General features: G+C 42.4%; 1 protein-coding gene across 1 annotated transcript in view; it reads left to right on the top strand.

Annotated features, from left to right (window-relative positions):
- Nucleotides 1–27442, top strand: part of LOC126091818 (E3 ubiquitin-protein ligase RMND5A) — an 88199-nt gene that overhangs the window by 26121 nt on the left and 34636 nt on the right. Inside the window, exons 3-5 of the mRNA XM_049907095.1 lie at nt 6743–6880; nt 10285–10422; nt 20739–20871. Coding sequence (XP_049763052.1) covers nt 6743–6880; nt 10285–10422; nt 20739–20871 — 409 coding nt within the window. The remainder of the gene's footprint in view (nt 1–6742; nt 6881–10284; nt 10423–20738; nt 20872–27442) is intronic.

Here is a 27442-nt window from a genome sequence, read left to right as displayed (position 1 = left end):
AAAAGAACAATCCGTGTGAAAGGCAGATCTTCATTTCGGAGTGAAAGTTTGGCACTCAGTTTTAAATTCACAAAAACAAATAACACAAAATGAAACTTGATCTCCTTACAGCTTATTGAAAGTTCAAATAACTTACATCAAGGACATTACAGGGCAGCATTCCTGCAAGTTATTTTAATAAATAATGCATAGCCTATTCGACTGATGAAGATAATTTATTTTTCTGTTAAGGAACATAGTGAGCTCTGTATTCCTTACGTATTAAATAAAACTCAAACATTATCTTCAGTCATTAAGTCAGTAAGTCTTTAACCAGTTTGTGAAATGTTGCACTTCAACATTTATGATTTAAAATCATATATTTGTGCCTCTCTTGTTTGTTTCAAGATCCTAGAAAAATTACCTTGTTGCCATTTTTTTAAAGGGCTATTTGGGCTGCATTGGAGATTGCTCAAGTCCAGTGAACAGAGGAGACATGTCTCGAAGTGTTGTAAACTCTTTTTTGCCATGGAGTGCATATGTAGAAGCTTTTCTTGTTGCCAGTCATTGCTACGGTAGTTTCATTATGTCGTTGGTCACTACTTTTGAGTTAATATGTCATGTTGCTGCATGCATGTTTGATTTTCTCAGATGGTGTGAACTCATATGGCTGAGTGATGAGAGTTTGTGGTAGAATTATCTATTATGAAGCAATGGAAAATCTAGGATGGAATAATAACAATATTATGAAAAGGATAGGCTGCTACTCACCATATAGCGGAGATATTGAGTCACAGATAGGCACAACATAAAGACTGTCAAACAAGTAATGTTCTGGCCAAAAAGATCTTCATTAGAATTAGATAATATACCTACCTACCTACACACACACACACACACACACACACACACACAAAAACGCGCGCGCGCACAAAACACACATGACCACTGCCTCTGGCAGCCAGAGACTTTGGTCATGTGTAAATGAGTTGCTTTTGTGTGTGTGTGTGTTTTGTGTGTTTTGTCTAATCCTGATGAAGGCCTTTTTGGCTGAAAGCTTACTTGTTTGACAGTCTTTTTGTTGTGCCTATCTGCGACTCAACCTCTCCGCTATATGGTGAGTAGCAATCTATTGTTTTCGTAGTATTGTAATTATCTATTATATTAATTTCTTCTGTCTTATGAACAGTTGACTTTACAACACTTTGTTAAAATCACTCTACTCAGTTTATAAAGATTTTTAAAAATTGGTAATGCAAAATTCCCTTCAGTTCCAGTTGCACTCAGTAACAAAGTATTAAAATCATATGTAGTCAAATTCTCCAACTCACTTATTTTCCCAAGCATGGACAGAGCACTTTAATCATCCACTCAAATCAGGAAAGAAAAGCCTCATAAGAACTCAATTCTGTTACTTTATTTTAAAACGTATACAATCCAGAATATATCTATAGATGCTGTTTCCAACAAAACTCAACAATGCAATTTGTCTAACGATTGTAATATTACCGTGTTTGTAGGGTTATATAGTCCATGGGGAGTGCACTGCTTAGGTGCCACGGAAATGCATATTACTCATAGTCTCATATTATAATGTACATGTTGATGCCATAAAAAGCTTTCTCCAATAAGTGGCAATGTGGTTTGGTTGTGTCGTGTTTCTTATTCAAATAAACATAATGATCATTTATTACCATTGAGAAAAAAATACACAGCTAAATAATGTTAAGGTGTATTTCACAATGTTAATTCAGCATTACTTGAGTTTTTCATGCTATATTTCATGTCCTCCTCCTCTCGTTTCAAATCCATAAAAGATCTGTTGTTAATATTGACGAAAAATTTGTAATTGAAATGAAAGAATACATGGATGCTTTGTAAAGTCAGCCTACATCAGTTGTAGGACCTGTGCAGGCAGTCTCTGTTGCCATTCCATCACAGTGTATGGCATTATTGTCTGTGTACCATTAGTTATGTAATGTGTTATCTCTTTGTTCTCTCTGGTTCATAGGGACACTGTAGACTGGATACCCCATTAAACAGTTTGGTTGATTCCATGTTAAATGGGGTCCACAATATTCAAGGATTCATTTTGTATAGTTTTGCATCAGCTCTGAATTCCTGCCCTTTCCCCATTCATCAACAAAATTAAATTCAAACACAGTGTTGATAGTCTTTGCACTTCATTATTTAAAAGAATGGGCTCCACTATCTCCTGTTTTTTCCTCTCCTTACAGACAAGGCTCCTTTTGAGATCTTGGGAAACAGCACGAGACATACAGTAAGGCAGTTATATTGCCCTATTGACAGTATTAAGGTCGACATCAACTCCACAGCTACGAGCACAGACTAGTCACAAAAAAAGCAGCATACTCTGTCGTGTGAAAGGCAGACAGTGTACCATTTCAGGGCACCAGAGCTATGTGCTGCCTAACTTGCAGCCTAGCCTTTTTCTCAGAACCTAAAATCCTCCATTTGATTGAGTGGACATCTTGACTGTTTAGTTCTCCAGAGAAATGAGTGTCTGATACTCAATTGGTGCGAAACCATTAAACAAACTGGAAATGTGCCAGCAAACTTTGGTATGCCTTGTCAGCATTACAGTGAGCAATATTAGTGTGCAAGTGAGTTTGAATGGGGCAAAATGATTGATCTCTGGGAAACAAGCTAGTTGTAGCATGACATTGCAGCTTGAACAGGACTTGCTGCTATGACTGTGTGGCATGTGTGGAACCACTGGATAGAAAATGCTCATACACAGCAGTGAGCAGGTACTGGACCTTGTAATGTGACGACAGTGTGAGATGACCACCAGCTTGTCCATGTGGCCTTAACCGACAGAACTTCATCTACATTGTTGGTGTGGTGTTAGACCACTGCAATAGCCATAGACATATCTGCACTGATGGTTTGATGATGTATGCTGAAGGCTGGACTGTGGTACGCGTGCCATTGCATCGTGTTTCACTGACGAGGAACCACCAATATCTCGGACTAAAACAGGCATGTGAATGCCTTCACTGGTGTGCTGAATAGCGAAATGTTGTGTTTTTGGACAAGTCCAAACTTGTCCTGCAGTGATGGCTATGTGCATGTTAGATGCTATCATGGTGGATGCAATCACACTGCATTGTTGAACAGCACAGAGGGGACAAATGCTGTGTGTAATGGTTTGTAGTGCTGTTGGCTATAACATGTGATCTTGCTTTCTATGTATTGAAGGCAATCTGAATAGCAACCACTACATCTGAGATATTTTATAATCGAGGCACTGTCCCTCCTACGGGCTGTTCCATATGTCATATTTCACCAGCACTATGCATGGCAACATGTAGCAAGGACTGTGCAAGCCTTCTTCTAAGAATGATGGGTACCACTGCTTCCCTGGCCTGCACATTTGCCTGACATGTCGTGCTTTGAACATACCTGGGATATGGTCAGTCAGCAACTAGTTCATCCTAGTCTTCCTGTAATTATTGTTTATGCTTTGTGGGTGTGCCTACAAACCTCGTGACTGTGTGTTCTCCACAGTGAATCCAGCATCTCTTCAGTTCCACACTGTGATGTCCAGAGGCACTGATCACAGCACATGGTGACTGCTTAGCTTGATGTATTCTCATGGTCAAATTTCATGTACAGTTCTGTGATTCTAGCAATGTGTGTATTTTTTCTCCATAACCTATGGAATAAAATTCATGAGTAATAAATCACAAGTGTCCTTCTGGTTGTTGGAATTTTCAGAAACTGGATTATAGGGAGGAAGTACTCAGAACAAGGTGTCGTCTTCCCACATTTAAAAGTTCAAGAATGTGTAACTACACACCTAAAATTAGTTAGATAACTTCAAAATAAGGTGGCGAAGAGTTCTCAGGCTTCCAGCTGGGTGGCAGTGTCTTCAAACTGTGACGTTTCGACGAGTGACATACTCATCATCTTCTGGCAAAGTGCCGAGACTTTGCGGATGCCGGTCCCTTTATACCTGCGATGTGCCCCCCACCACCTGGCCGCGGGAGGCTGGGTCCAGAGGAGCCGGCGGGCGGGGTGGAGGGGGAAGTGGGTGCGCCGTTCCTGTCTCCGTCAGAGCATTCTGATCGCATCTCGTGAGCTGGACAGTTCTTGTTGCGTTCCTGGCGTATTGCGGCTAATGTTGTATTCCAGGCTGCGCTCAGTTTATAGCCTTCGTCCCTGTTCACAAGATTCTCGTGGACCCGTATTTCTATTGATTCTTTAATGACGCTATCCCAATAGCTCCCGGCTCGGCATAGCACTCCGGTGTTTTCGAAATCAAAGGTGTGGTTTCCTTTGATGCTATGTTCAGCTATAGCAGATTTCTCTATCTGTCCAAGTCGAACATGCCTGATGTGTTCCTCGCACCTTTTAGAGATGCAGCGCTGCGTTTGACCAATGTACTGCACACCACATTCGCAGGCAATGCTGTATATACCAGGTGTGTTTAGTTTGAGTGGGTCTTTAGCTGAGCCCAGCAGCTCTTTCGTCTTCGGCGGTGGTCGGAAGACGGTATTTATGTTAGATTTTCTTAATAGCTTCCCGATTTTGGCTGATGTGGGCCCCAAATATGGAAGAAAGGCGAGTCTCTTGTTAACTTCCTCTTCCTGAAATTTGTCAGCCTGTCTCCTCTTGAAGGCCCTGCCAATCTGTGTTTCACTGTACCCGTTTTTCCGAAATACCTCTCTTAGGTGGTGTAATTCGTCTGAGAGGCTTTCTTTGTCATAAATGACGTGCGCACTATGTACTAAGGTGGTCAGTACTGACTGGTGTTGCGCCGGATGGTGGCATCTGGTTGCATGGAGGTACAGGTCTGTGTGCGTCTTTTTTCTATATACTGAATGGCCCAGCGTGCCATCCGCTTTCTTCCTGATCAGTATGTCCAGGAGTGGAATACAGCCATTCTCTTCTACTTCCATCGTGAAGGTGATATTCTCATGTACGCCGTTTAGGTGGTCCATAAACTCCTCCAGTGCCTGCCTGCCATGCTGCCAAATCACGAAAGTGTCGTCCACATAGTGGAAGAAGTGCCTGGGTTTACGGTGAGCAGTTTGTAGTGCCACCTCCTCAAAGTGTTCCATATAAAGATTCGCGATCCCTGGAGCAAGGGGAGATCCCATGGCCACTCCATCCACTTGCTCATAATGCTCTCCATTGCACTTGAAGTAGGTGGTCGTAAGTGCATATTCAAAGAGCTTCACTGTTTCAGGCTCGAAGTGCTGATTAAGGAGCGACAAGGCGTCTTGTAGCGGCACTTTCGTGAACAAGGAGGTGACGTCGAAGCTCACGAGTAGGTCATCACTCTGTATTCGGATGTCCTTCAGTATTCTAACGAAATCTGCGGAGTTTTTCACATGATGACTGCAGTGTCCCACCAGTGGTTTCAATAGTGTCGCCAGCAGCGCTGCATCTCTAAAAGGTGCGAAGAACACATCAGGCATGTTCCACTTGGACAGATAGAGAAATCTGCTATAGCTGAACATAGCATCAAAGGAAACCACACCTTTGATTTCGAAAACACCAGAGTGCTATGCCGAGCTGGGAGCTATTGGGATAGCGTCATTAAAGAATCAATAGAAATACGGGTCCACGAGAATCTTGTGAACAGGGACGAAGGCTATCAACTGAGCGCAGCCTGGAATCCAGCATTAGCTGCAATACGCCAGGAACGCAACAAGAACCGTCCAGCTCACGAGATACGATCAGAATGCTCTGACGGAGACACGAACGGCGCACCCGCTTCCCCTCCACCCCGCCCGCCGGCTCCTCTGGACCCAGCCTCCCGCGGCCAGGTGGTGGGGGGCACATCGCAGGTATAAAGGGACTGGCATCTGCAAAGTCTCGGCACTTCGCCAGAAGATGATGAGTATGTCACTCGTCGAAACGTCGCAGTTTGAAGACACCGCCACCCGGCTGGAAGCCCGAGAACTCTTCGCCAGCTGTATACGCCGGGAAAGCATACATTCTCAAAATAAGGTGTTATTTATTGAGATGCAACTGTTAAGCATGTAGATTGGTTTCTTAAATGACAAAAGTTAACTTCAGCCATAGTTCAGTTCCCTGACCCTCAGGAAAGGTTTGGTCTATTGCCATCCTATTATTGATGTGAAGGGGTTGCAGATGGAATGATGTGATGAAACGGTAATAGATGTCAGAAGGATGGTAAAGCAAGTCATGGTGAGCTTGAAAATACTGCAATCTTTATTGTAACATGTTAAGATCATTGTCTACCGATGTCCTCACTACATGTAGGTCCTTAGGTCCTTCTGATCTTAAGGCCTGGGTAACTCCTCCCCCTATTCCTTTGTAAGCTTCTCCACCTATCCTTGTATCCTCTCCCAGGAGGGAACTGTTAATTCCAAAAGCTAGAAAGGTGTGTAACTTTCACTTTTATGCATGTCTATCAGTAGTCCTACATGTGTCCCTCCTGAAGGTAAGTGTTACCCAGTAATTCTGTTTCATAATTTATTGCTAGGAGGCTGTCCAGCAATGCTTGTGATTCCATCATGTCTTTTATGTAAAGGACTATGAGAATAAGTTAAACATGATAAAGGCTGTCTCAGATATTACATATTACCATTTTTCTATCATTCTATGTGTTGTATGAAGATTTGTAGAGCATATATGCAGATGTACATCTACATTCTGAACCTCCAAGGTAATGTGGTCATTCTGGTATGTTATTGCACTGAATGATTGTAAGTTTTTAGTCAGTAGGCTATTGAGTGTCATCTAATAAGTTTTCTTCTTGTTTCAGAACTTTGTTTCTGATTTTGCTTCAACAAGCAGAGATGATGTGTTTAGCGGATCGGATAAAGTGCAGTTGTTAAATCAAGTAATTTGTCAGCATTTCTATCGACAAGGAATGCTAGACATTGCTGAAGAGCTGGCTAAGGTCAGTATGCAGTGAGTAATAATTAAACTTCTTGTGATGCATGTTTAAGGTATTAACTAATTTAATAGGACAAAAATAGCAGTAGTTTTGAATGTTACGTGTGTAGGATTTTGGTAATAACTGCATAACTATGGTAGCCTAAATCTGATTGACAGTGTCTTTATAAGTTTTTTCTCGGGTAGACATGACTAATGTCGCAATCTCTGATGTGATATTTTGAGTAGGTTGTGAGAATGGTGTTCGTGTGTGTACCAACTTATAAATACCTCAAAAATTCTGAAATAGTGAGTATCATACATTTGGAAAGTCAGTTCAGCCATTAGAGAGAGAGATTCAAAACATTTGATACAACGAGTAGCCTAGAAAGAGAAATTATTAGAATTTTGTTACATTGAGTGATTGTGGAATGGCAGTTCATTATAGTGTTGTCATTCCAGAAAAATAGAGAAAGGAAGTTAGGTTAGATACATGCTTCTTCCCCCCCCCCCCCCCCCCCCCCCCCCCCCCAGAAGAAATGATATGATAAAGTTCTTCCAGCAGATCATAAGTGGGATTGTTCTCAAGGCTGTGAAAAAATATAAAAAATAATTAATTTTTCTTTTACCCATTGATGAAAAATATTACTGCAAGCATTTAAATGTATACATGCTGAATTAAAATTTATTAAATATTCCTAGGCTGTTGTAACAAAGCACAATCAAAATAAGTACTGTTTGTCTTGGTTACATACACAGATCTCAGTACTGCTCTGAAGCTGTGCCAATGTCTGGTATTATATAGCATTCATGGTACGTGATATAGCTATACTTGAGTCAGAATAGTAAAGTGATTGACAACTGAGCATGGAAAGAATGGATGTTGACAGTTTGCTCAAGCACAATATGGCTCCGATGACAGCAGCTGTGCAGTTCTGTACTGAGTACATTTATACTTTCCCTGTTAGCGTGTGGTATTTAGTTTGTTTGCAGGATGTTAATAGTCTTATCACTTTCTGTAGCTATTTCACAGTTAGCTTCACAATTCTGTAAAAGAAACATACTGCAAACAGAAACAAAGTGTATAAGAGCAAATCAGCAATAATGTTACAGATACACAATTGTTCTCAGTAGCTGACTGGGTTTTGGTAACCCACACTGAGGTAGAAGAGTGATAGGACAACTGTGCATGGCACAGGTTGTGTGCTGAAACTCATGCTCCGATTGGTTGTTGTTACAGTAGTTGCCCTCTAAACAAGTTATTCTGATCCAGATGTAACAGTATATTCATTCATTAATTCTGTGGACTTCGCTGTTGGTTTGAAAGAGGGTTACACCTTTAATTGGGGAATGAACGCAGTGATAAGCAGTTCTTTGAACAGACTCGCACAAGGAATTATTGAATTTCATCCACAGATACTTTATATGAGAGACTGTAGTGCTCTCCCAGTGTTGTCCAGGCTTGAAAGTTGTGCCTGCAGAGCGTGAGAACTATATGTACTCCTTCAGATGGTTACATTGACAAAAGCATAAGCAATGGCTTTTTTTACTATGCACAATATTCATGCTTGTTCAACAGATAATGTGACAAAACAACAGAATTTAAGTGTAAAATTCCTTTCATCCTTAGACATTATGATAGGAAAAGGGTGTACACAAAATATGTGTATACATTTTTCACTTCTTTGTATGACTTTCGGTAAGGATGTAGCATATTATGCTGGAGGGGTGAAGGGAGGGGGGGGGGGGGAGAGAGAGAGAGAGAGAGAGAGAGAGAGAGAGAGAGAGAGAGAGAGGGAGGGGGGGGGGATTAGTTCATGATTCAGTAATACACTCCTGGAAATTGAAAAAAGAACACATTGACACCGGTGTGTCAGACCCACCATACTTGCTCCGGACACTGCGAGAGGGCTGTACAAGCAATGATCACACGCACGGCACAGCGGACACACCAGGAACCGCGGTGATGGCCGTCGAACGGCGCTAGCTGCGTAGCATTTGTGCACCGCCGCCGTCAGTGTCAGCCAGTTTGCCGTGGCATACGGAGCTCCATCGCAGTCTTTAACACTGGTAGCATGCCGCGACAGCATGGACGTGAACCGTATGTGCAGTGGACGGACTTTGAGCGAGGCGTATAGTGGGCATGCGGGAGGCCGGGTGGACGTACCGCCGAATTGCTCAACATGTGGGGCGTGAGGTCTCCACAGTACATCGATGTTGTCGCCAGTGGTCGGCGGAAGGTGCACGTGCCCGTCGACCTGGGACCGGACCGCAGCGACGCATGGATGCACGCCAAGGCCGTAGGATCCTACGCAGTGCCGTAGGGGACCGCACCGCCACTTCCCAGCAAATTAGGGACACTGTTGCTCCTGGGGTATCGGCGAGGACCATTCGCAACCGTCTCCATGAAGCTGGGATACGGTCCCGCACACCGTTAGGCCGTCTTCCGCTCACGCCCCAACATCGTGCAGCCCGCCTCCAGTGGCGTCGCGACAGGCATGAATGGAGGGACGAATGGAGACGTGTCGTCTTCAGCGATGAGAGTCGCTTCTGCCTTGGTGCCAATGATGGTCGTATGCGTGTTTGGCGCCGTGCAGGTGAGCGCCACAATCAGGACTGCATACGACTGAGGCACACAGGGCCAACACCCGGCATCATGGTGTGGGGAGCGATCTCCTACACTGGCCGTACACCACTGGTGATCGTCTAGGGGACACTGAATAGTGCACGGTACATCCAAACCGTCATCGAACCCATCGTTCTACCATTCCTAGACTGGCAAGGGAACTTGCTGTTCCAACAGGACAATGCACGTCCGCATGTATCCCGTGCCACCCAACGTGCTCTAGAAGGTGTAAGTCAACTACCCTGGCCAGCAAGATCTCCGGATCTGTCCCCCATTGAGCATGTTTGGGACTGGATGAAGCGTCGTCTCACGCGGTCTGCACGTCCAGCACGAACGCTGGTCCAACTGAGGCGCCAGGTGGAAATGGCATGGCAAGCCGTTCCACAGGACTACATCCAGCATCTCTACGATCGTCTCCATGGGAGAATAGCAGCCTGCATTGCTGCGAAAGGTGGATATACACTGTACTAGTGCCGACATTGTGCATGCTCTGTCGCCTGTGTCTATGTGCCTGTGGTTCTGTCAGTGTGATCATGTGATGTATCTGACCCCAGGAATGTGTCAATAAAGTTTCCCCTTCCTGGGACAATGAATTCACGGTGTTCTTATTTCAATTTCCAGGAGTGTAGTTTGATGGGTAATATGTAAAACATTTACATTGCAATTAGGTATTTACTTTATTTCGTGTATTCCAGTGCAGCCAAATGCTTTCTTAAATTATCAGTTATTTTAAAATATTTATTATTCATAAGCAAAAAGGCTAACATGACAGTATTTTTAACTCCTATATTTTCATTTTGTAGGAAGCTGGCTTAAAAGCTGAAGATGGAGGCAAAGAACCATTTTCAGAATTGAACAGAATATTAGATTCTTTAAAAGGTCAGGATCTTCAACCTGCTTTAGAATGGGCCCAAGCGCATAGAGAAAGTTTGGATGCACAGGTAATTTCATAACAGCAAAAATGGAATATTGGAAACGATTTTGATCTTACCATATTTACCTGAGTACAAGGTGACCCTGAATATAGCACAACTCTCTCCTTTTTTTCTCCTAAGTGTCTCCCTGAGAAGATTTTCTTTTTAACATATTCTGACTAATCAAAATTACAAACTACATTGATATGATGTGCTTGTGAAAAAATGTAACATTATACCTCATCTAAAAGTAATGCTGTTTTTAGGTTGTTTACATTCCGATAATACAAAGAGAAATAAGACACACAAAAAGAAACAGTTTACATTAATTTCTATCTTCACTGCCTTTTTTTGGTTACCTGCTAAGCCAGTCATCTGTTGTATAATTATTTATTGTCATCATCACTGGAATCATCATCTGGGATGATAGATTCACCTAATTAACAAGAGGAGAGAAAAGAGGCAATGCATTTCAATATATAAGCAGCAATGAAACTTATAATCTTGGTTGTCACAAATATTTGGCTGTTTCTTCTGAATATGTCATGATTCCTGAGGTTGTGGTTACAGTGGAATCTGAGAATACAGCTGCTTTTTTGCAAATGTGTAGTGGATTTTGCATTTATATTGACATGGAAATGTGACAGTATTCATTTATCGTTTGCTTCCAAACACGTTGTCTGCCCATTCCTCTGTCAAGGGCTGCATAGAACCAGTAGCTGACATGACCCCTTTAGTTTCCATGATGCCTCATTGTGAAAATTGACATCATATTGTTCAGAAATGCATACTATTCTTGAGTATGTGTCCTATTTTAAAGTCAGTTCAAATCTGACTATAAATGGATACAGGAAAACGCAATTTAAACATGGTAGATAGTCATAAAAACTACGGTACACTGTATACATTCCCATGTTGCCAGCATGACAAAATTTGCCATCCACTCACTATTCTCCTCCTCAGGTTCATTATAGTTACCAGCCAACTAATATCACTGTCCCCCCATCCAACCCTTCCAAATTCTTCAAAATAAGTCTGCATGTGACCTCAGTTGTCAAAGCTTCATCTGTAAATGTAAGACAATGCCCATATTAATCTACAGGGGATAAGTAAAATAATGTGAACAGTGTTAGTAATAGGATGGTTGTGTTTGACAGTCAACAACACAGATAAGGCACGTGTCACACTGGACTGTGCATGTTCAGTATGGACTAGGCATCAGTGCAGGTTGTTTATGAGTAGTACACACTTAGTATTAGCCTTCAAAGGCTGAGGTCGATGTGCAATGAAAGACCCAACAGGGTTCCAAAGAGGGCAGATTGTGGCAATGTTTCAAGAGCAACTCTGTCAATAGTCATTACAGCATATAAAAACATGGAAAGAAATCATCGTGTAAACATAATAGTTGGCACAAATCAAAACTAAATGATAGAGATCGTAGTACACTAACATGAATTGTTTAAAAACAACACAAAACTACGGCAGCTAAAGTGACTGCAGAGCTCAGTAGCCATCTTCGAGACCCTGTATCTATCGACACTGTCCGCCGAGAACTCCATAAAACGAATATTCATGGATGAGCTGCTATATTGAAACCATTAGTGACGACAACCAATGCAAAGAAGCGTAAAACATGATGTCAAGAGCATAAATCCTGGATGGCTGTTCAAGGAAACATGTCACATGGTCTGACGAGTCAACATTTTCGTTATTTCCAACATCGGGCCGGGTTTACATCTGGAGAATGCCAAAAGAAGCCTACACTCCTCATTGCTTGGTTCCAATGGTTAAGCATGGAGGTGGAAGTATGATAGTGTGGGCAGCCATATCATGGTATTCTGCTGGTCCTATAATTACTGTGAAAGGCCATGTTACAGTCAACGATTATGTGAACATTTTAGGTGACCTAGGTGCACCCCATCCCGAATGATGTTCCCCAACAATGATGCCTTATTTCAGGACGATAATGCACCCATTCACGCAGCCAGCACAGTACAATCGTGGTATGCGGAACGTGCAACTGAACTACAGCGTCTTCCCTGGCCAGCACAGTCCCCGGACTTGAACATTATTAAACCCTTGCACATACTCCGGAGCAGATTTCTGCCTCCCTCATCACTACAGCAATTAGGAGAGGTTCTGATTGAAGAGTGGCACAACATTCCAGTGGAGACTATAGAATCATTATATGTCAGTATTCCAGGAAGAATCACAGCTGTATTACAGGCAATTGGGGGTCCAACCCCTTATTAATAAACCATTCCCATGTGAGTACAGATGTTCACATTATTTTGCCTATCCCCTGTGTTAAACAGTGTAAAGATGTTGGCCACAACATCAATATTTTTTTATTATTCTTGAAGAATCAAGTTTGCAAAGATCGCTAGAATTTTTTTTTTTATTACTATGACTGGTTTTGACACATATATGGTGTGATCATCAGATCTTGTAACTCTGTTAATTGTACAAGCTTATCACAATAATGAAAGTCACATAGTGATGTTGCGCCCAATAAAATGTGGCAGGGAACAGTATCATGTCAGAAATAAAATAACATACAAGGGAGGTTCAATAAAGAATGATCATAATTTTTTTATGGTCATAATTTCTCATGCTAAAATTTAATCTTATGATATTCTGTTAGCTTAATGTTCAACAAACACACTGTAGTAGTTTCATTGTTGTGACTTCTGGTTAACCCAACTGTGAGAGGCAGGCAAGGTCAGACATGTTCAGTATTGCCTACTACTGCAATGGAGGTCACATGCGAGGAACAATATGCGGCTTTGAAATTCTGCTTACATCTCAACAAACCTTCAGCTGAGGCCTATACAGTGTTACAGGAGGCCTACGGAGAGTCTGTTCTTCCCTACAGCCCAACTTGAAGGTGGTTTAAAACGTTTAAAGAGGGGAGACAATCAATTTTAAAGGAAGGTGGACCTGGTGCTCCAGTTACTGCTCTTATGGAAGAAAACATCAACACTGCTGCTGCCATTATGAGAGAGGATCGACGAATTACCTTAAGATCACATAGGTGACAGAAAAATTACACGACATGTGTTTGTGCACGATAGGTCCTAAGACTGTTGATTCCTGAACAAAAGGACATTCGCGTGCAGGTCTGGATGCAGTTCAAGTTGATGTTAGAAGAAGATTTGGAGTTTCTCTCAAATGTAACCATTGCTGATGAAACTTGGCTACATCATTTTGATCCTGAGAGCAAACAGCAAAGCTCAGTGTGGAAATCTCCTTCAACCCCAGAAAAGCAAAAGTGGTTGCTCTGCTGGCAAAGTTATGGTCATCTCATTCTTCGATATTCATGGAATGGTTTATCAGTGTGCTGTACCTGCACACACACACATCAGTAACTGGACAATACTACAGGGATGTCCTGAAAACATTGCAAGTCCATATCAGGCGCAAAAGGCCACATTTCCGTGAAGCAGGCTGGATGCTGCACCAAGATAATATCACAGCCGCATATTGCCAATGTTGTTGCTGAACATCTTGCAAAAATCAATGTGAAGTGCATCCCTCATCCTCCCTATAGTCCAGATTTAGATCCATGTGACTTTTTCTATTTCTTAACATGGAGAAACACCTTTGTGGAAGGCATTATCAATCATCAGAAGCAGTGGTGAAGGCTGCAGAGATGATTTTGAAGGACCTCTCAAAAAATGGTTTCCAGCATGTATTTTAAGACTGGCAGAAACACTGGGACAAGTGCATTGCATTCATAGGAGACTACTTTTTGAGAAGGACCATCAAAATTATGAGGATGAGCAAAGGTATGTTGTCAAAAAAAAATTATGATCATTCTTTATTGAACAGCCCTCGTATATCATGTTGTGCTGATGTCCCAGCACATACTAATCGCTTGACACACAGTAGTGAATTAGCTAGTATAATATTATGCCAACGACCTAGTGGCCATGGAGCACTGCCTTTCCAATGCCCTCCTTACCAAACCCACCACCTCTTTTCTAATCTTCCTAGCCAACCATAACCTGACTCACAATTATTTCACTTTCGAAGACTAAATCTACAAACAAATCCATGGTATTGCCATGGGTACTCACATGGCACAGTCCTATACCCTTACTTATGGACCTTCTTCTTCTTCTTCTTCTTCTTCTTCTTCTTCTTCATCGTCGCCTTGTCTCACGTCATGTAGGGTCGACGTTGCTCTTCTGGATCCTTCTCCTCCATAGTTCTCTATCCATTGCCTCTTCCTTCTTCCATCCTTTCTCCCTTAGGTCCCCGGATATCTTATCCTTCCACCTCATCTTCGGTCTTCCTCTCCTTTTCGCTCCTTCAATCTTTATATCTTCAACTCTGTTTCCGATATACTCTTCCCCTTTTCTCTGTAAGTGTCTGTACCACCTTAGTCTGCTCTCTTGTATCTTTTTCCCCATCAGTCCCACTTTCACAGCTCCTCTAACAAATTCATTTCTAATTCTGTCCTTCCTTGTTACCCCACACATCCACCTCAGCATCCTCATTTCCGCCACTTCCATCTTCCTTTCCTGGGCTTCTGTGATTAGCCATGTCTCTGCCCCATATATCATAGCAGGCCTTACCACCGACTTGTACACTTTCCCTTTCAACCCAATGCTCACCTTCTTGTCACACAACACTCCACTCATTTTCCTCCTGTTGTTCCAACCGCAATTTATTCGGTGTTGTATCTCACTTTCCAGTCCTCCATCCCTCTGTATGTACGACCCCAGGTGTTTAAATTTTCAGACCGATTTCAGCTCATCCTGGATCCTGCAAGACCTCATCTGCACATCCTTCAGTGCTAAATATTTTGACTTTGTCCTGCTAATTTTCATCCCTATTTCTTCTAGTGCCTTCCTCCAATCCTCCAGCTTTTCCTCAAGTCTGTCGATGCTCTGCTCACAAAGAACCACATCATCCGCAAACATCATATTCCATGGTGCTTCCTTCTTCACATCTTTCACCAGCACATCCATAATCAGGTCAAAGAGGTAGGGACTAATCGCAGACCCATGATGTATCCCTACTTTTACTGGAAACTCCTTTTTTCATGCCCACACTACTTCTCACCTGTGTCATTGCTCCTCTGTACCTTTACTTCACTAACCTCACATACTTCTCTGGAATGCACTGCTCTCTCATGCTTCTCCATATTTCGTCCCTTGGGACTCTGTCATATGCTTTCTCCAAATCAATGAAAGCCATATGTAGATCGGCTTGTAGCTCCCCGTGTCTCTCCACTATCCACCTTAAAGCATGTACTGCATCAGTCGTTCCTCTTCCAGGCATGAACCCAAACTGTTCTTCACACACCACAGTCTCCTTGTGTAATCTTGCTTCAATAACTCTTTCCCAAATTTTCATTGTGTGTGCCATCAGTTTAAACCTCTATAGTTACTGCAGTCCTGCACATCACCTGTCCCCTTAAATATTGGGATCAGTACACTAGTTCTCCACTTGTCTGGCATCTCCTCCTGTCGCCAAATCTTTTTCATTAAATCCCAAAGGAGCTCAATTCCCTTTTTACAGATACACTTCCATACCTCAACAGGGATCTGGTCTCGGCCAACTGCCTTCCCATTTTTCATCTTTTCAACTGCCCGTTCGACTTCATCTCTACTTATATCCTTCGTTTGCCCCTCCTTCCTCAGTTTTCACTCTTACATTTTCTTCATTCAGCAATTTCTCAAAATAATTCAACCACCTTTGGATTATTTTTCCATGGTCATGCAGAATTATTCCTGTTTTATTGCTGTTGGATCCTTAGAAGCTTTATCTCTTGATTTGCCTATCCGTATCAGTTGTCTCGTATCCTGATTTTTCTGTAGGTGTTTGTATGCCTCCCTTACTGATTCAGCTCTAGCTTTAGCCGCGGCTCATTTTGCCTCCTTCTTTGCACTTTTGTATGCTTGCCCATCCTCAGCACTTCCGGACATATCCCACTTCCTCTTAGTGTCTTTCTTTTCCTTCACAACCTTCTGCACCTCTTCATTCCACCACCATGCTTCCTTATCTTTTGGCACCCCTTTCCCAGATGTTAACCCAAACACTTCCTCCCCGGTCTTGCTTATAACAGCACTATTTATTTTCCACCACTCCTGCACACATTCTGCCAATTTTACCTTTCCCAGTACTTTTTCACTAAACTCCTCTCTCAAATTTTTATCCTTTAATCTCCACCACTTAATTTTCCTTTCACATTGATTTATGTGCCATTGACTTTTACATACTTTCATCTCACAATCCGCTACAATCAACTTATGTTGTGTTGCTATTCCTTTACCTTATATGACCTTAGTATTTCGCACCTCCCCACTATTTTTCCATCTCCATAATATGTAATCAATTTGGCTTTTATTTTCACCACTCCTGTATGTTATTAGTTTTTCTCTTTTTCTTTGGAAGTAGGTATTCGTAATCACTAGATCAAAAGTCACTGCAAACTCCACTATCTTTTTTCCTTCCTCATTTCTCTCGCCATACCCCCATCCTCCATGCCATGTCTCTTTCCCACCTTTACTTCTGCCAACATGACCATTTAGATCCCCTCTGACTATCACTCTTTCATTCTCTGGTATTCCGACCATTACTCCATCCAAATCTCTCCAAAATTTTTCCTTCTCGTCCTCCGAACATCCCGCTTGGGGTGCATAGGCTGTCATCATCATTTCATCCCCATCGACGTGCAAGTCGCCGAAGTGGCGTCAGATCGAGGGACTTGCACCAGGCGAGCGGTCTACCCGACGGGAGGCCCTTGTCACATGCCATTATTATTATTATTATTATTATTATTATTATTATTACCTGAGTGCAAATAATAGTTCCACCAGTGTGCTCCCTTTTATATAATGCGTACATGATATTGTTGCTATCACCCTAAATTTTGTCACCTCAGTGTAGTGATGATAAATATAGGAATAGTCACATTAATTTAAAATTTTATGGTGTACATAATTGGAATATTTCCCATATCATCAGATTTACAACACGTCAATGAATTTTCTTTGGTGATACACCTAGGATAGAATAAGGGTTTGCAGGTAGGTCATCTCACAATGGAAAAACGTTAACCAGTTACATTGTGGCATCAATGGTGGTTAGATTTGTAGATTTTAAGAATCACAAAGGTAGATGTACTGAAGTAGTGACAGATTTGCTGGAGATGTTGTGGGATAGATATTCCTAATACTCCAGCCACACTCACTAACTAGCTGTAAAGAAACGTCCCCTTACTACCCAGTACTGACATAGTCTGAATCAGCTTGACCTCATCTTCTACCATGTCTTCCTGAGCTTTTAAATTTATTCTGAAATATTGAGCATCTGTCCCACCTCTTCCAAAGCTGAATACAGCTGCCTACCCAATCCACAAAATATTATGCTTCATCTTTATGCTGTGCCTAATTCCAACCTGTTGCCGTATAGATATTTTCAGGATGTGAAAAATGCAGGTGAAATACTATCATGGAGACAAACAATGTATATGACACTGTTGGCTATTAAAAACTGCAAACAGTGAAGACACCATGCAACAAAAGTAAATTGCCCTGAATTGTACTACATACTTGGTTACACAAATGATTCGCATCTCAGCACAGAAGAGGTATAGGGGTAACAACATTTTGTATATGAAGAGAGATTATGCATAAGGTTTCTAATTCAGAGATTGCATTTGAGTATTATTTATGAGAAGGCCACTTTTCTGGTATTCCAGTGCGAGGAATTTGAATGCACACTGGTAAATAGACGTGGAGGAAAGATACATGGTGACTACCTGTGAAGCACTGCAATCACCAAGATAGTGCCACCCATTAATGCCATGTGCGTACTCCAGCAAATAGCTCTTGTCATGGCCAGTATAAATACGGCCGCATGATCAGTGACATCATACTGTATTCGCATCTGTTGTGTATAGTCACCATCATGCCTAACTATGAATTGTCTTTACTATGTTATTGCAGCATCTTGGTTTTTCACTTGGTCACTTTTTAGGATTTGTTTGCTTGTTGTTCACATGTCCACTTCATGTTGCCATTGTGAACATCTCGCCAAGGACACTTGTTGTTTGTCTTTCGTCAACCTCTGCGCCTGCTCAACTTCTCCCCAACTTTTGTCTAAAGATGGTTCTTTCCATTCTTTCTCAGAAACTGCCACATTGGGATACAACTTCGTTATGTCTCGTGTAATACGGAGAAGCACCTAGCAACACTTGTTGAATTACTAGAACATGGTTGTGGCCTATCAATACCCAGATTTATCTTTCTCTGATATTTCTGTTTGTATTGGTTTGGACCTCATAACTATCATACAGAATGAAATCTCTGCATTCGGGAGGGTCGTACTCAATTCCTTGCAGTGTCTCTGTGGTCCCGTGTTATGAGTGACTGAGAGGTCATATAGATCATTTGCTCAGCTTTGATGGATTCTATCTTGAATCAGGAAATGGGCCTTTTTGCAGTTGGAGAAGAATCCCCTTGGACAGTATGATGGTATCTAGAGCACCACAGACTGTCAGCCTGGTTACCAGTGTTGTGGCTTCCCTTGATGTGGCAGCAAGGGAGACACACTGACAGTGACACAGCCGGTGACAAACACTGGACACAGAAGTGGAATCACACTGTCTTTTCAGATGAATCTCAGTTCTGCATACATTATCACAAGGGATTTTCCATGTCCTATATAAATGAATGTTGCCAGATTGTATTTCTCATCGTCATATGGGCCTAGCACCTTGCATGATGGTATGGCGTGCCATTGGATACACAACACAATCACCACTGGTTCACATTCTCCAGATATCTCAACTATTGAATTCGTCTTGTCATAGGTTGCCGAAAGAATGGCATGTCACCACTCACCAGCCAGTATGGTTGATGAATTCTGGCATAGAGTTAAAGCAGTGTGGAATGGTGTACCTGTATGTCATCCAAGCTAACTTTGATTCAGTGCTCAGTCAAATTAGAACCATTATTGCTACACAGGTAGGGGCAAAATTTTGCACCCTGTATTTCCCAAAGTTGCCTACATATTAATCATGTTATGGTATTTACACTCAATAAATAAAATTCATTATTTGTTATCCTTTCTGGTGTTGCAGTTTTAATGGCCAGCATTCTATTTCTGTCCCATAACAAGTATACCCCATTCCTTAGAAACTAGCTGTGTCATGTATCAAATTATCTGCATCATATGCAGCCTTTCACGTGCTACCTGTCCACCCGAATGAGTAGCCTCTGCTGAAGTATGACCAACTTTATGACCCAGTAGTAGAGCACACCACTGAGTGCAACATGCCAAATTTCTTTCACTGGCTTCACAATCTGCGCCATTTGGATTTTATCATTACCAATACAACCTTCTCTGAATTGCATACATCGGAATTGTCCTTATTTATCCCTCATCCACATCAGCCTCAAACTCCATTAGGTCCTACCTCACACACACCAGTGCACCTATTTGTGTGTATTTTAGATATGTGCCCCCCCCCCCTCCCCTCAACCCCCCGTCCCTCAGCTCAACATCTTCCCCACATAACTTTTGTTAGGTTCATCCATCTCTTAATCTAAACCCAGACTGTCGTTCCACATTCTCGATCTACTTCTGTTCTGTCCCCTACTTAACTCTCCTCTGTATTTCATCTGTCAATAGAATCAAATATTGGTGCTAAATGTGTAACCTTTTTCTTCATTGCCCCTCTCTGCCCTGTCTTTGCCCTCCTTTCCACACTCTTCCCCCCCCCCCTCCCCCTCCATCCTCCTTTTGTTCTTCTCCATCTTATTTAGCCTCTCACCCCATTGGGACTGCTACACTCAAACAATGATATCTGTGCATGTTTCTTTGTTTGCTCTTAAGGAGCACATTGGCTGCTTCAGATTTTGCAGATCTTTCTTACGTGTTTGTCTACTGCTCAATGCTGGTGACTGGCTATCTTTTCTCTTTCCAGAGTACGAAGTGCAGTTGGTCTTACAAGAAGGCCATGATAAATACCTGTTTCCATCTCTCTCAGATTTTAGCCAGTGCTCTTTATCTGATTTACATAGTTAAAAAGAGAATGATTTATCAGAATAAGGTTACTCTATTTTATTTAAAAAAGGGCTGTTTTAAAACTGTCATATTCTATTTCATTTCCTACAGATCCTTCGTCCATAAGCTTATGTTTCGTGATAATACAAAATACTCATTATATCCTATAATTTTGTAATATCACTATGAGTCTTATACATCAACTGGTATGGAAATTGTGGGATGACTGCAATGGAGAGAGAGAGATATGCAAAAGAAGAAAGAAAGTTTTGTTTATTTTACATAAATCAAACTCTTTTCACATTTTCTTGTGATTTCAGAATTCATCATTGGAATTCAAGTTACATCGCCTCCGGTTTATTGATTTAATCCAGAGGGGTCCAGGTGGACAGAAAGATGCTATACGATATGCAAGAACTCATTTCCAACAATTTGTAAATCGACATGAAAAAGGTATGTAGTTTAAGTTCATATACCGTATGTATTCTTACAACCTTGTTTATATGCCATAATCCTGCTTTCACAAAAAGTTTATATCATTGATAATTTTGTACCATTGTTGTTATGAAACATGGCCAAAGTTTATGCTTGTAGCCCTGTGTTATATCAATATTAAATACATAATTTTATTTAAAGTTTTTCATGTCTTCATTTTATTATCTATTTCAGGGCAAATATGAAATTTCATGTTTCCTTGCATTATGAGTTTAATGCCATGTCCTCACACTTGGTCAACTGTGTTTTACAGTACTAGATTGAAATGAAGTGTGTTCTCAAAAAGGCACATGTAATGATCCATGTAGATACTTTAGAATTAAAGGAGACCACTCACCAAAAAGCAGAAGTGTTGAGTTGTTGATAGGCATACACAAAAGAAAAATTAATTGCTAGTGTTCAGAGTTATCCTTTGATGAGCTAGGGTAAATTATACACACAGTGACAATGGCAAAGCTATTTTTCATCTGGTGGACCGTTATGGTGTAGATAATGTCAGGTGCAGTGCTTAGAGGGAGAGGGATGTGGGGGGAGGGTTTGGAGGGGGGGGGGAAGGGATGACTGGTGGCTCAGAGGGAGGCAGCTCGTTTGTTGGCCAGGAATGCAGGAGGGAGAGGTTGCAGGTATAAGGGGTGGCACAGTTGTAGCAGATGCTGGGAAGTGGCACATGTGGGGACATGAATTAGGAGGGAGTGATAGGACAGAGGAAGGAGAAATTGTTGGGTGGAGATGCGGAGACAATGGGTCACCTGAATTGAGAACAGGATGATTATGGGAATGGAAGAGGTGTTGTAAGGGTAACTCCTATGCATGAAGTTCAGAGAAGTTTGGTGGAGGGAAGGATCCAGATGTCTCAGGTCATGAAGCAGCCATTGAAATTGAGCGTATTGTGCCCATCTGTTTGTTTTGCCACCGGATGGTGAACTTTGTTCTTAACAGCAGCTTGGAGGTGGCCATTCATCCTGGTGGACAGTACCAGTACCAGTATAAAACACTGCAGTGTTTGCAGCAGAGTTTGTACATGACATGGCTGCTTTCACAGGTGGCTTAGCACTGATTGGGTAGGATAAGCCTATGACAAGACTGGAATACAGGAGTTGCTGGGTGTATGGGTTGGGCAGATCTTGCACCTTGGTCTGCCACAGGGACATGATCCCTGTGGCAAGGGGTTAGAGGTGGGAGCAGCATAGGGATGAACTATGATGATGTGTAGGTTTGGTGGACAATGGAACACCACTTTACACAATCCATCCACCCAACACCACCTACTCCAATCCCCTCACAGGCTTATCCTACACAATCACCAACCAGGCCACCTGTGAAACTCTGCTGCAGGTACTGCACAGGCTTTTGTGTTGGTATGATTACCAACCCAGCTGTCCACCAGGATGAATGGCTGCTGCCAAAATGTGAAAAACGAAGTTGACAACCTGGTGGAACAACATGCAACTGAGCACAATGTGCTCAATTTTAATAGCTACTTCACAACCCAAGCTTTCCATCCACCACCAGCGTCTCTAAACTATGCAGATGGGAGTTATCCTTACAACACCACCTCCGCTTTCTTAATAATTCTGGCCTTATCTACATGTACATGATTACTCTGCAGTTCACAATTAAGTGTCTGGTAGAGGGTTCATCAAACCACCTTTAAGCTGTATCTCTACCATTCCACTTCAGTGTGCAGGAAAAATGAACAGTTTAATATTTATGTGCAAGCTCTGATTTGTCTTATTTTATTATGATTGTAATGTCTCACTATGTAGGTGGGTGCCAACAGAATATTTTCGTGCTCTAAATTATTAATTGCTCTAAGTTATTGATTGAAATTTCATGAGAAGGCCCTGCTGCAGTGAAAAATTCCTTTGTTTCAATGACTGCCGCCCCAGTTCGTGTATCATATCTGCAGTACTCTCTCCCATATTTCATGTTAAGCTGCCATTCTTTGAACTTTTCTGCTGTCCTCTATCTGTTCTATCTGATGCAGATCCCACACTGCACTGCAGTACTCCAGAAGAGGGCAGACAAGAGTGTAAGCAGTCTCTGGTAAAACACTGTGCCAACATCTGCCACCCAACAGTTTCCCCTTCCTTCGTCCTGTCACACCCTCCCAATTTACGTCCCCAAGTCGCATTTGCTGCTACCCACTGTCCCCTACAGTCGTGCCAGGCCTTATACCTGCCACCACTCGCTCCCACATTCCAGGCCTACAAACCAGCTTTCTCCCTCCTGCATTCCAGGCCTACAAACAGGCTTCCTCCCTCTCACATTCCAGGCCTACAAACTAGCTTCCTCCCTCCCACATTCCAGGCCTACTGACCAGCTCCCTCTCTCCAAGCAGCTAGCCAGACTCTCCCTGTCTCCCTCTCGCTCCCGCTCCCTGTCTCGCTCCCGCTCCCTGTCTCGCTCCCGCTCCCTGTCTCGCTCCCGCTCCCGCTCCCTGTCTCGCTCCCGCTCCCGCTCCCTGTCTCGCTCCCGCTCCCGCTCCCTGTCTCGCTCCCGCTCCCTGTCTCGCTCCCGCTCCCTGTCTCGCTCCCGCTCCCTGTCTCGCTCCCGCTCCCTGTCTCGCTCCCGCTCCCTGTCTCGCTCCCGCTCCCTGTCTCCCTCCCGCTCCCTGCCTCCCTCCCGCTCCCTGCCTCCCTCCCGCTCCCTGCCTCCCTCCCGCTCCCTGCCTCCCTCCCGCTCCCTGCCTCCCTCCCGCTCCCTGCCTCCCTCCCGCTCCCTGCCTCCCTCCCGCTCCCTCTCCCTCTCCCTACCCCTCCCCCTGCCTGTCTGCCTCCCTTCCCCCTGCCTCTCTATCCCCCCTGCGTGTCTGCCTCCCTCTCCCCCCTGCCTCCCTCTCCCCCCTGCCTCCCTCTCCCCCCTGCCTCCCTCTCCCCCTGCCTCCCTCTCCCCCCTGCCTCCCTCTCCCCCCTGCCTCCCTCTCCCCCCTCCCTCTCCCCCCTCCCTCTCCCCCCTGCCTCTCCCTCCCTCTCCCCCTGCCACTCCCTCCCTCTCCCCCTGCCTCTCCCTCCTTCCTCCCTCTCCCCCTGCCACTCCCTCCCTCTCCTCCTCCCCCTCTCTCTCTCCCCCTTCCCTCCCTGTGTTTTCATCTGGCACCACATTCAGTGATTCCCAGTACTGTGGCATTTGCTTTTACACAGCTGCTAGTTTATGTTAGCTTAACATCTTATTTCCCACTCTTTTGTGGCAATGTTGTGATGCCAGTGGCCAGTCTGCAGACAGACCATGCTCTGTGGCCATGAAATTCTTGGGCAGTATTTGAAGACATCTCTGAAGATATGGTGGCAGCTGGTGTCTGTCATCTTGCATTGCATTGTGCAACAGAATGCTGCTGTTTATTGTGTATGTTTACTTTTTGTATGTCATGCACAAATAAAAGCAGTTCTTTATTTCAGCCACAGTATCTGCTGACTGCTACCTGCAAGAACACCCATTATTGTTCAGTGTTTGATCACAGCAGCCTTATATTGTTGCATACACAGTCAGTTATCACTGTCTTCATTTGATGACCTCCTGGCATTTCTTCCAAGGTGGATTTATTCAGCTTGTCAACATGTCCCTTGCCATGTGATGCTTCTTGTTGATAATTTTATATTGTCTTAATCTTGGCACCTACCTTCTGAAATTTCGTATATCTCATCTTTTGCAGTTTCACATGACTGTTTGTCCACACCATGTCCCCTACATTACAAACTTTAGGGTGCACCATTCTGTTGCATGACTAAGCTCTTTGTACTAAGTTGGATTGTCTTTATTGGGTCACCACTTCCCAGGTTGTCACATGCTGGCAAGAAGATGCTGTCGGGTACTATATTGAAGTATACTACTGCAAGTGCACATTTTGTTTTATTTAAGCTACAGCATGATATTAACACTTTGTAGGTATAATGCGCTCATTCCTGTGTGTATTTGATTTGATGTTTCAAGGGAAATGTCCCCACATAAAAATATTTTACTATAGTTGTGATACAGTCTATTACTGTCTGTTAATCACCATCATGGAGCATTCTGTGGGATAAGAGCTAGGTCATTGTAATGAGATTAATAGTAGCTCTGTATCACTTCAGATTAGGATTTCTATTCTTGCATTGTTGGTAAATAGCCCATCATTCTTGATGAGAATTTTAGTTGGGATACTCTTTGTTTTGAAGTAATCCTTCTGCATTCTGTAGGGTGTAATCTGACCATTTGCCTCGTGGGATGTGTAAATATTGGGACAAATTCCAATGCGAGCAACACCAGCATAGCTCTTTTTTTCCCCTTGATACTGTTGCTAACAAATCAACCACTACCATTTCCTTTGTTTCTTTGATAATACCTGATACATGAAATCATTATTTTACTTTGGCATCTTAGTCATTTGATAGAACTGGCTTTCTTATGGTAAGCTCTCCTCACCTTATTTGAGTATTCTTTATCTCAAAATTTTGTTTGCTGTGGTAAAATACACCAAATTGGCTTTTGTGTTTCTTGTTCTCGAATACGTAACTTCCATTCTGCTACTTGTATGTTAGTTGTTATTTATGGAAATCTGTTGTACAAAAAATAATACTTCCCTAACCACTTTTCTGTAGCACACTCACACATTCAATTAACCAAATGTAGAAATTTATGACTCTTCTGATCTCTGAGTATTTCATAGCATTTATTTTAAAATATTCTTTGTGTGCTGCTCCATCTATCACCTGTACGTTTAATTCTGTAACCTTGAGTTCTGTTGTACTTTAATCCCATGGGCTTCTGTAATAGCGCATTTACAGTGATACTCTGATTGCTGGTCATGTATTCCTCTTCAAAACCAAATTCTACTTCATTAGCTTGCCATTGTGAAACTTGCTGCTCACTAATAAGAGTGAATGTGAGCTTGTCTCTGAGCAGTTGCTACTCATAGGTATACATCCTGGGAGTTCACAAATTTTTAAACTCAGATAAATATGAGAGTGCAAAATTAATAGCGTCTGCTGTATAACAATTATGCGTAATAACGTATTTATACAACTTCAGCTGTTGTTAACAGTAATAATGATAAATAATATGCATAATTTGCCTGAAAAAAAGGAGAAATTTTTTCTGGACTTTTGTTGTTTTGTACATAATTAAGAACAGTTTACAGCAAGACCGAAATAATGTTTAAGCTTTTGCTCCTCTACGTTTCGCATTTTTGTGTAAGTGAGAATTTTTGTGCTGTTTTGTTTTTTCGGGCAAATGTACAAGATCCCTGATTGATGTGTTAGTTAATGAATTAACTTTTGGGCTGAAAACCAGGCATTCTTCTGTTACGTCCACATAACAACTTACACTTATTATATGTGTCTTTGTTAAATTTTTGTTTGTAGTCACACTAATTTGATTTCGTCACTTTCTCACAACTAGATCTGGTCTGGGAGGCCCTACTTCCTTTGCAGCTAACTTATCCTGGTAATTTTCTTTTCCGTTAGTGCTTAATACAGATTCAACAGCGTTCATGTTGACATTGCACAGGAAAGGTGATTCCTTCACAGTAGACAGCAAACTCCAAACACAAACTGCTGTTTGTGGAAATTATTAAATTCAGGTAGTACCATCTACCAACAAGGTCACTTGACTAGAATACAAATGAGGTGCTGAGAACAGTAAGAGCCAAAAGCACATCGTCTTCGACCCCACATTTAAGTGAATATCAGAGAAAACCAGTGAAACAGCTTTCCCTGAATGTTCATGTATACTTACAATGTGAACATACAGTACAGATAAACATGACCCACTGTAAGATCAACAGATGTCAGAAGTTTGAATAATTGCTACAATCTCACAATTGATGATGATATGCTTTATGGTTCTCGCAGCTCAAATGGATTAATGTATGATAATATCCAAAACTTAATGTACTACATCTCATTCAGAACCCCACAAAATAGGTTTTTCTATTAGTATAAGTATAAAATATACTGATGTCCAATATAATTTTAGTGTATAGTGAATTGAATTGCTTATCGGTGGAGTGTGCTACCGCCTAGCGGGATTTATGCCAAGTGAACATAGATCAAAGTCTGCTGCTGTGTGCTACCACCTGATGGCATTGACATGAACTTGTAGTTGAGTGGCAAGGGCTAGCAGTGCACGCTGTGGACTGTGCACATTGCTTATCCAATTCTCATGTATTTGGCTCATAAGGCAATTATCTCATGCCATTGCCCACGTGCAGAAGCTCCTTAAAATGTGAACAAGTGAAAGTGTGCTCATGACCCTGATGCCAAGTTTCACCGAGTCTAGAACAGCAATTTAGTACATTGCGGTAGATTCAGTGCCATGTATTTCAGATTACTGCGTCTACAATACATTGAACAGCATTCAAAGAAAATTAACCAATAAATCCGCTAGGTGTCAAAAGTTACGGTGTTCACATGCTCTTGTGCTCTTACGCAACAGCTGCCACTGTCTGTCAGTACCTTGGTTTACAAATAGTCCCAATTTAAAATATACCGGTCGATATCTTTGGAGCGGCACAATTCTGCTAAAAAGATCTCTAGTAAAAGTTGTAAGGTTT

The sequence above is a fragment of the Schistocerca cancellata genome, chromosome 1 (genome assembly GCF_023864275.1).
Source record: "Schistocerca cancellata isolate TAMUIC-IGC-003103 chromosome 1, iqSchCanc2.1, whole genome shotgun sequence".
Taxonomy (NCBI): Eukaryota; Metazoa; Arthropoda; class Insecta; order Orthoptera; family Acrididae; genus Schistocerca; species Schistocerca cancellata.
Note: the sequence above shows the minus strand (reverse complement) of the source record. Positions and strands in the feature narration are given on the sequence as shown.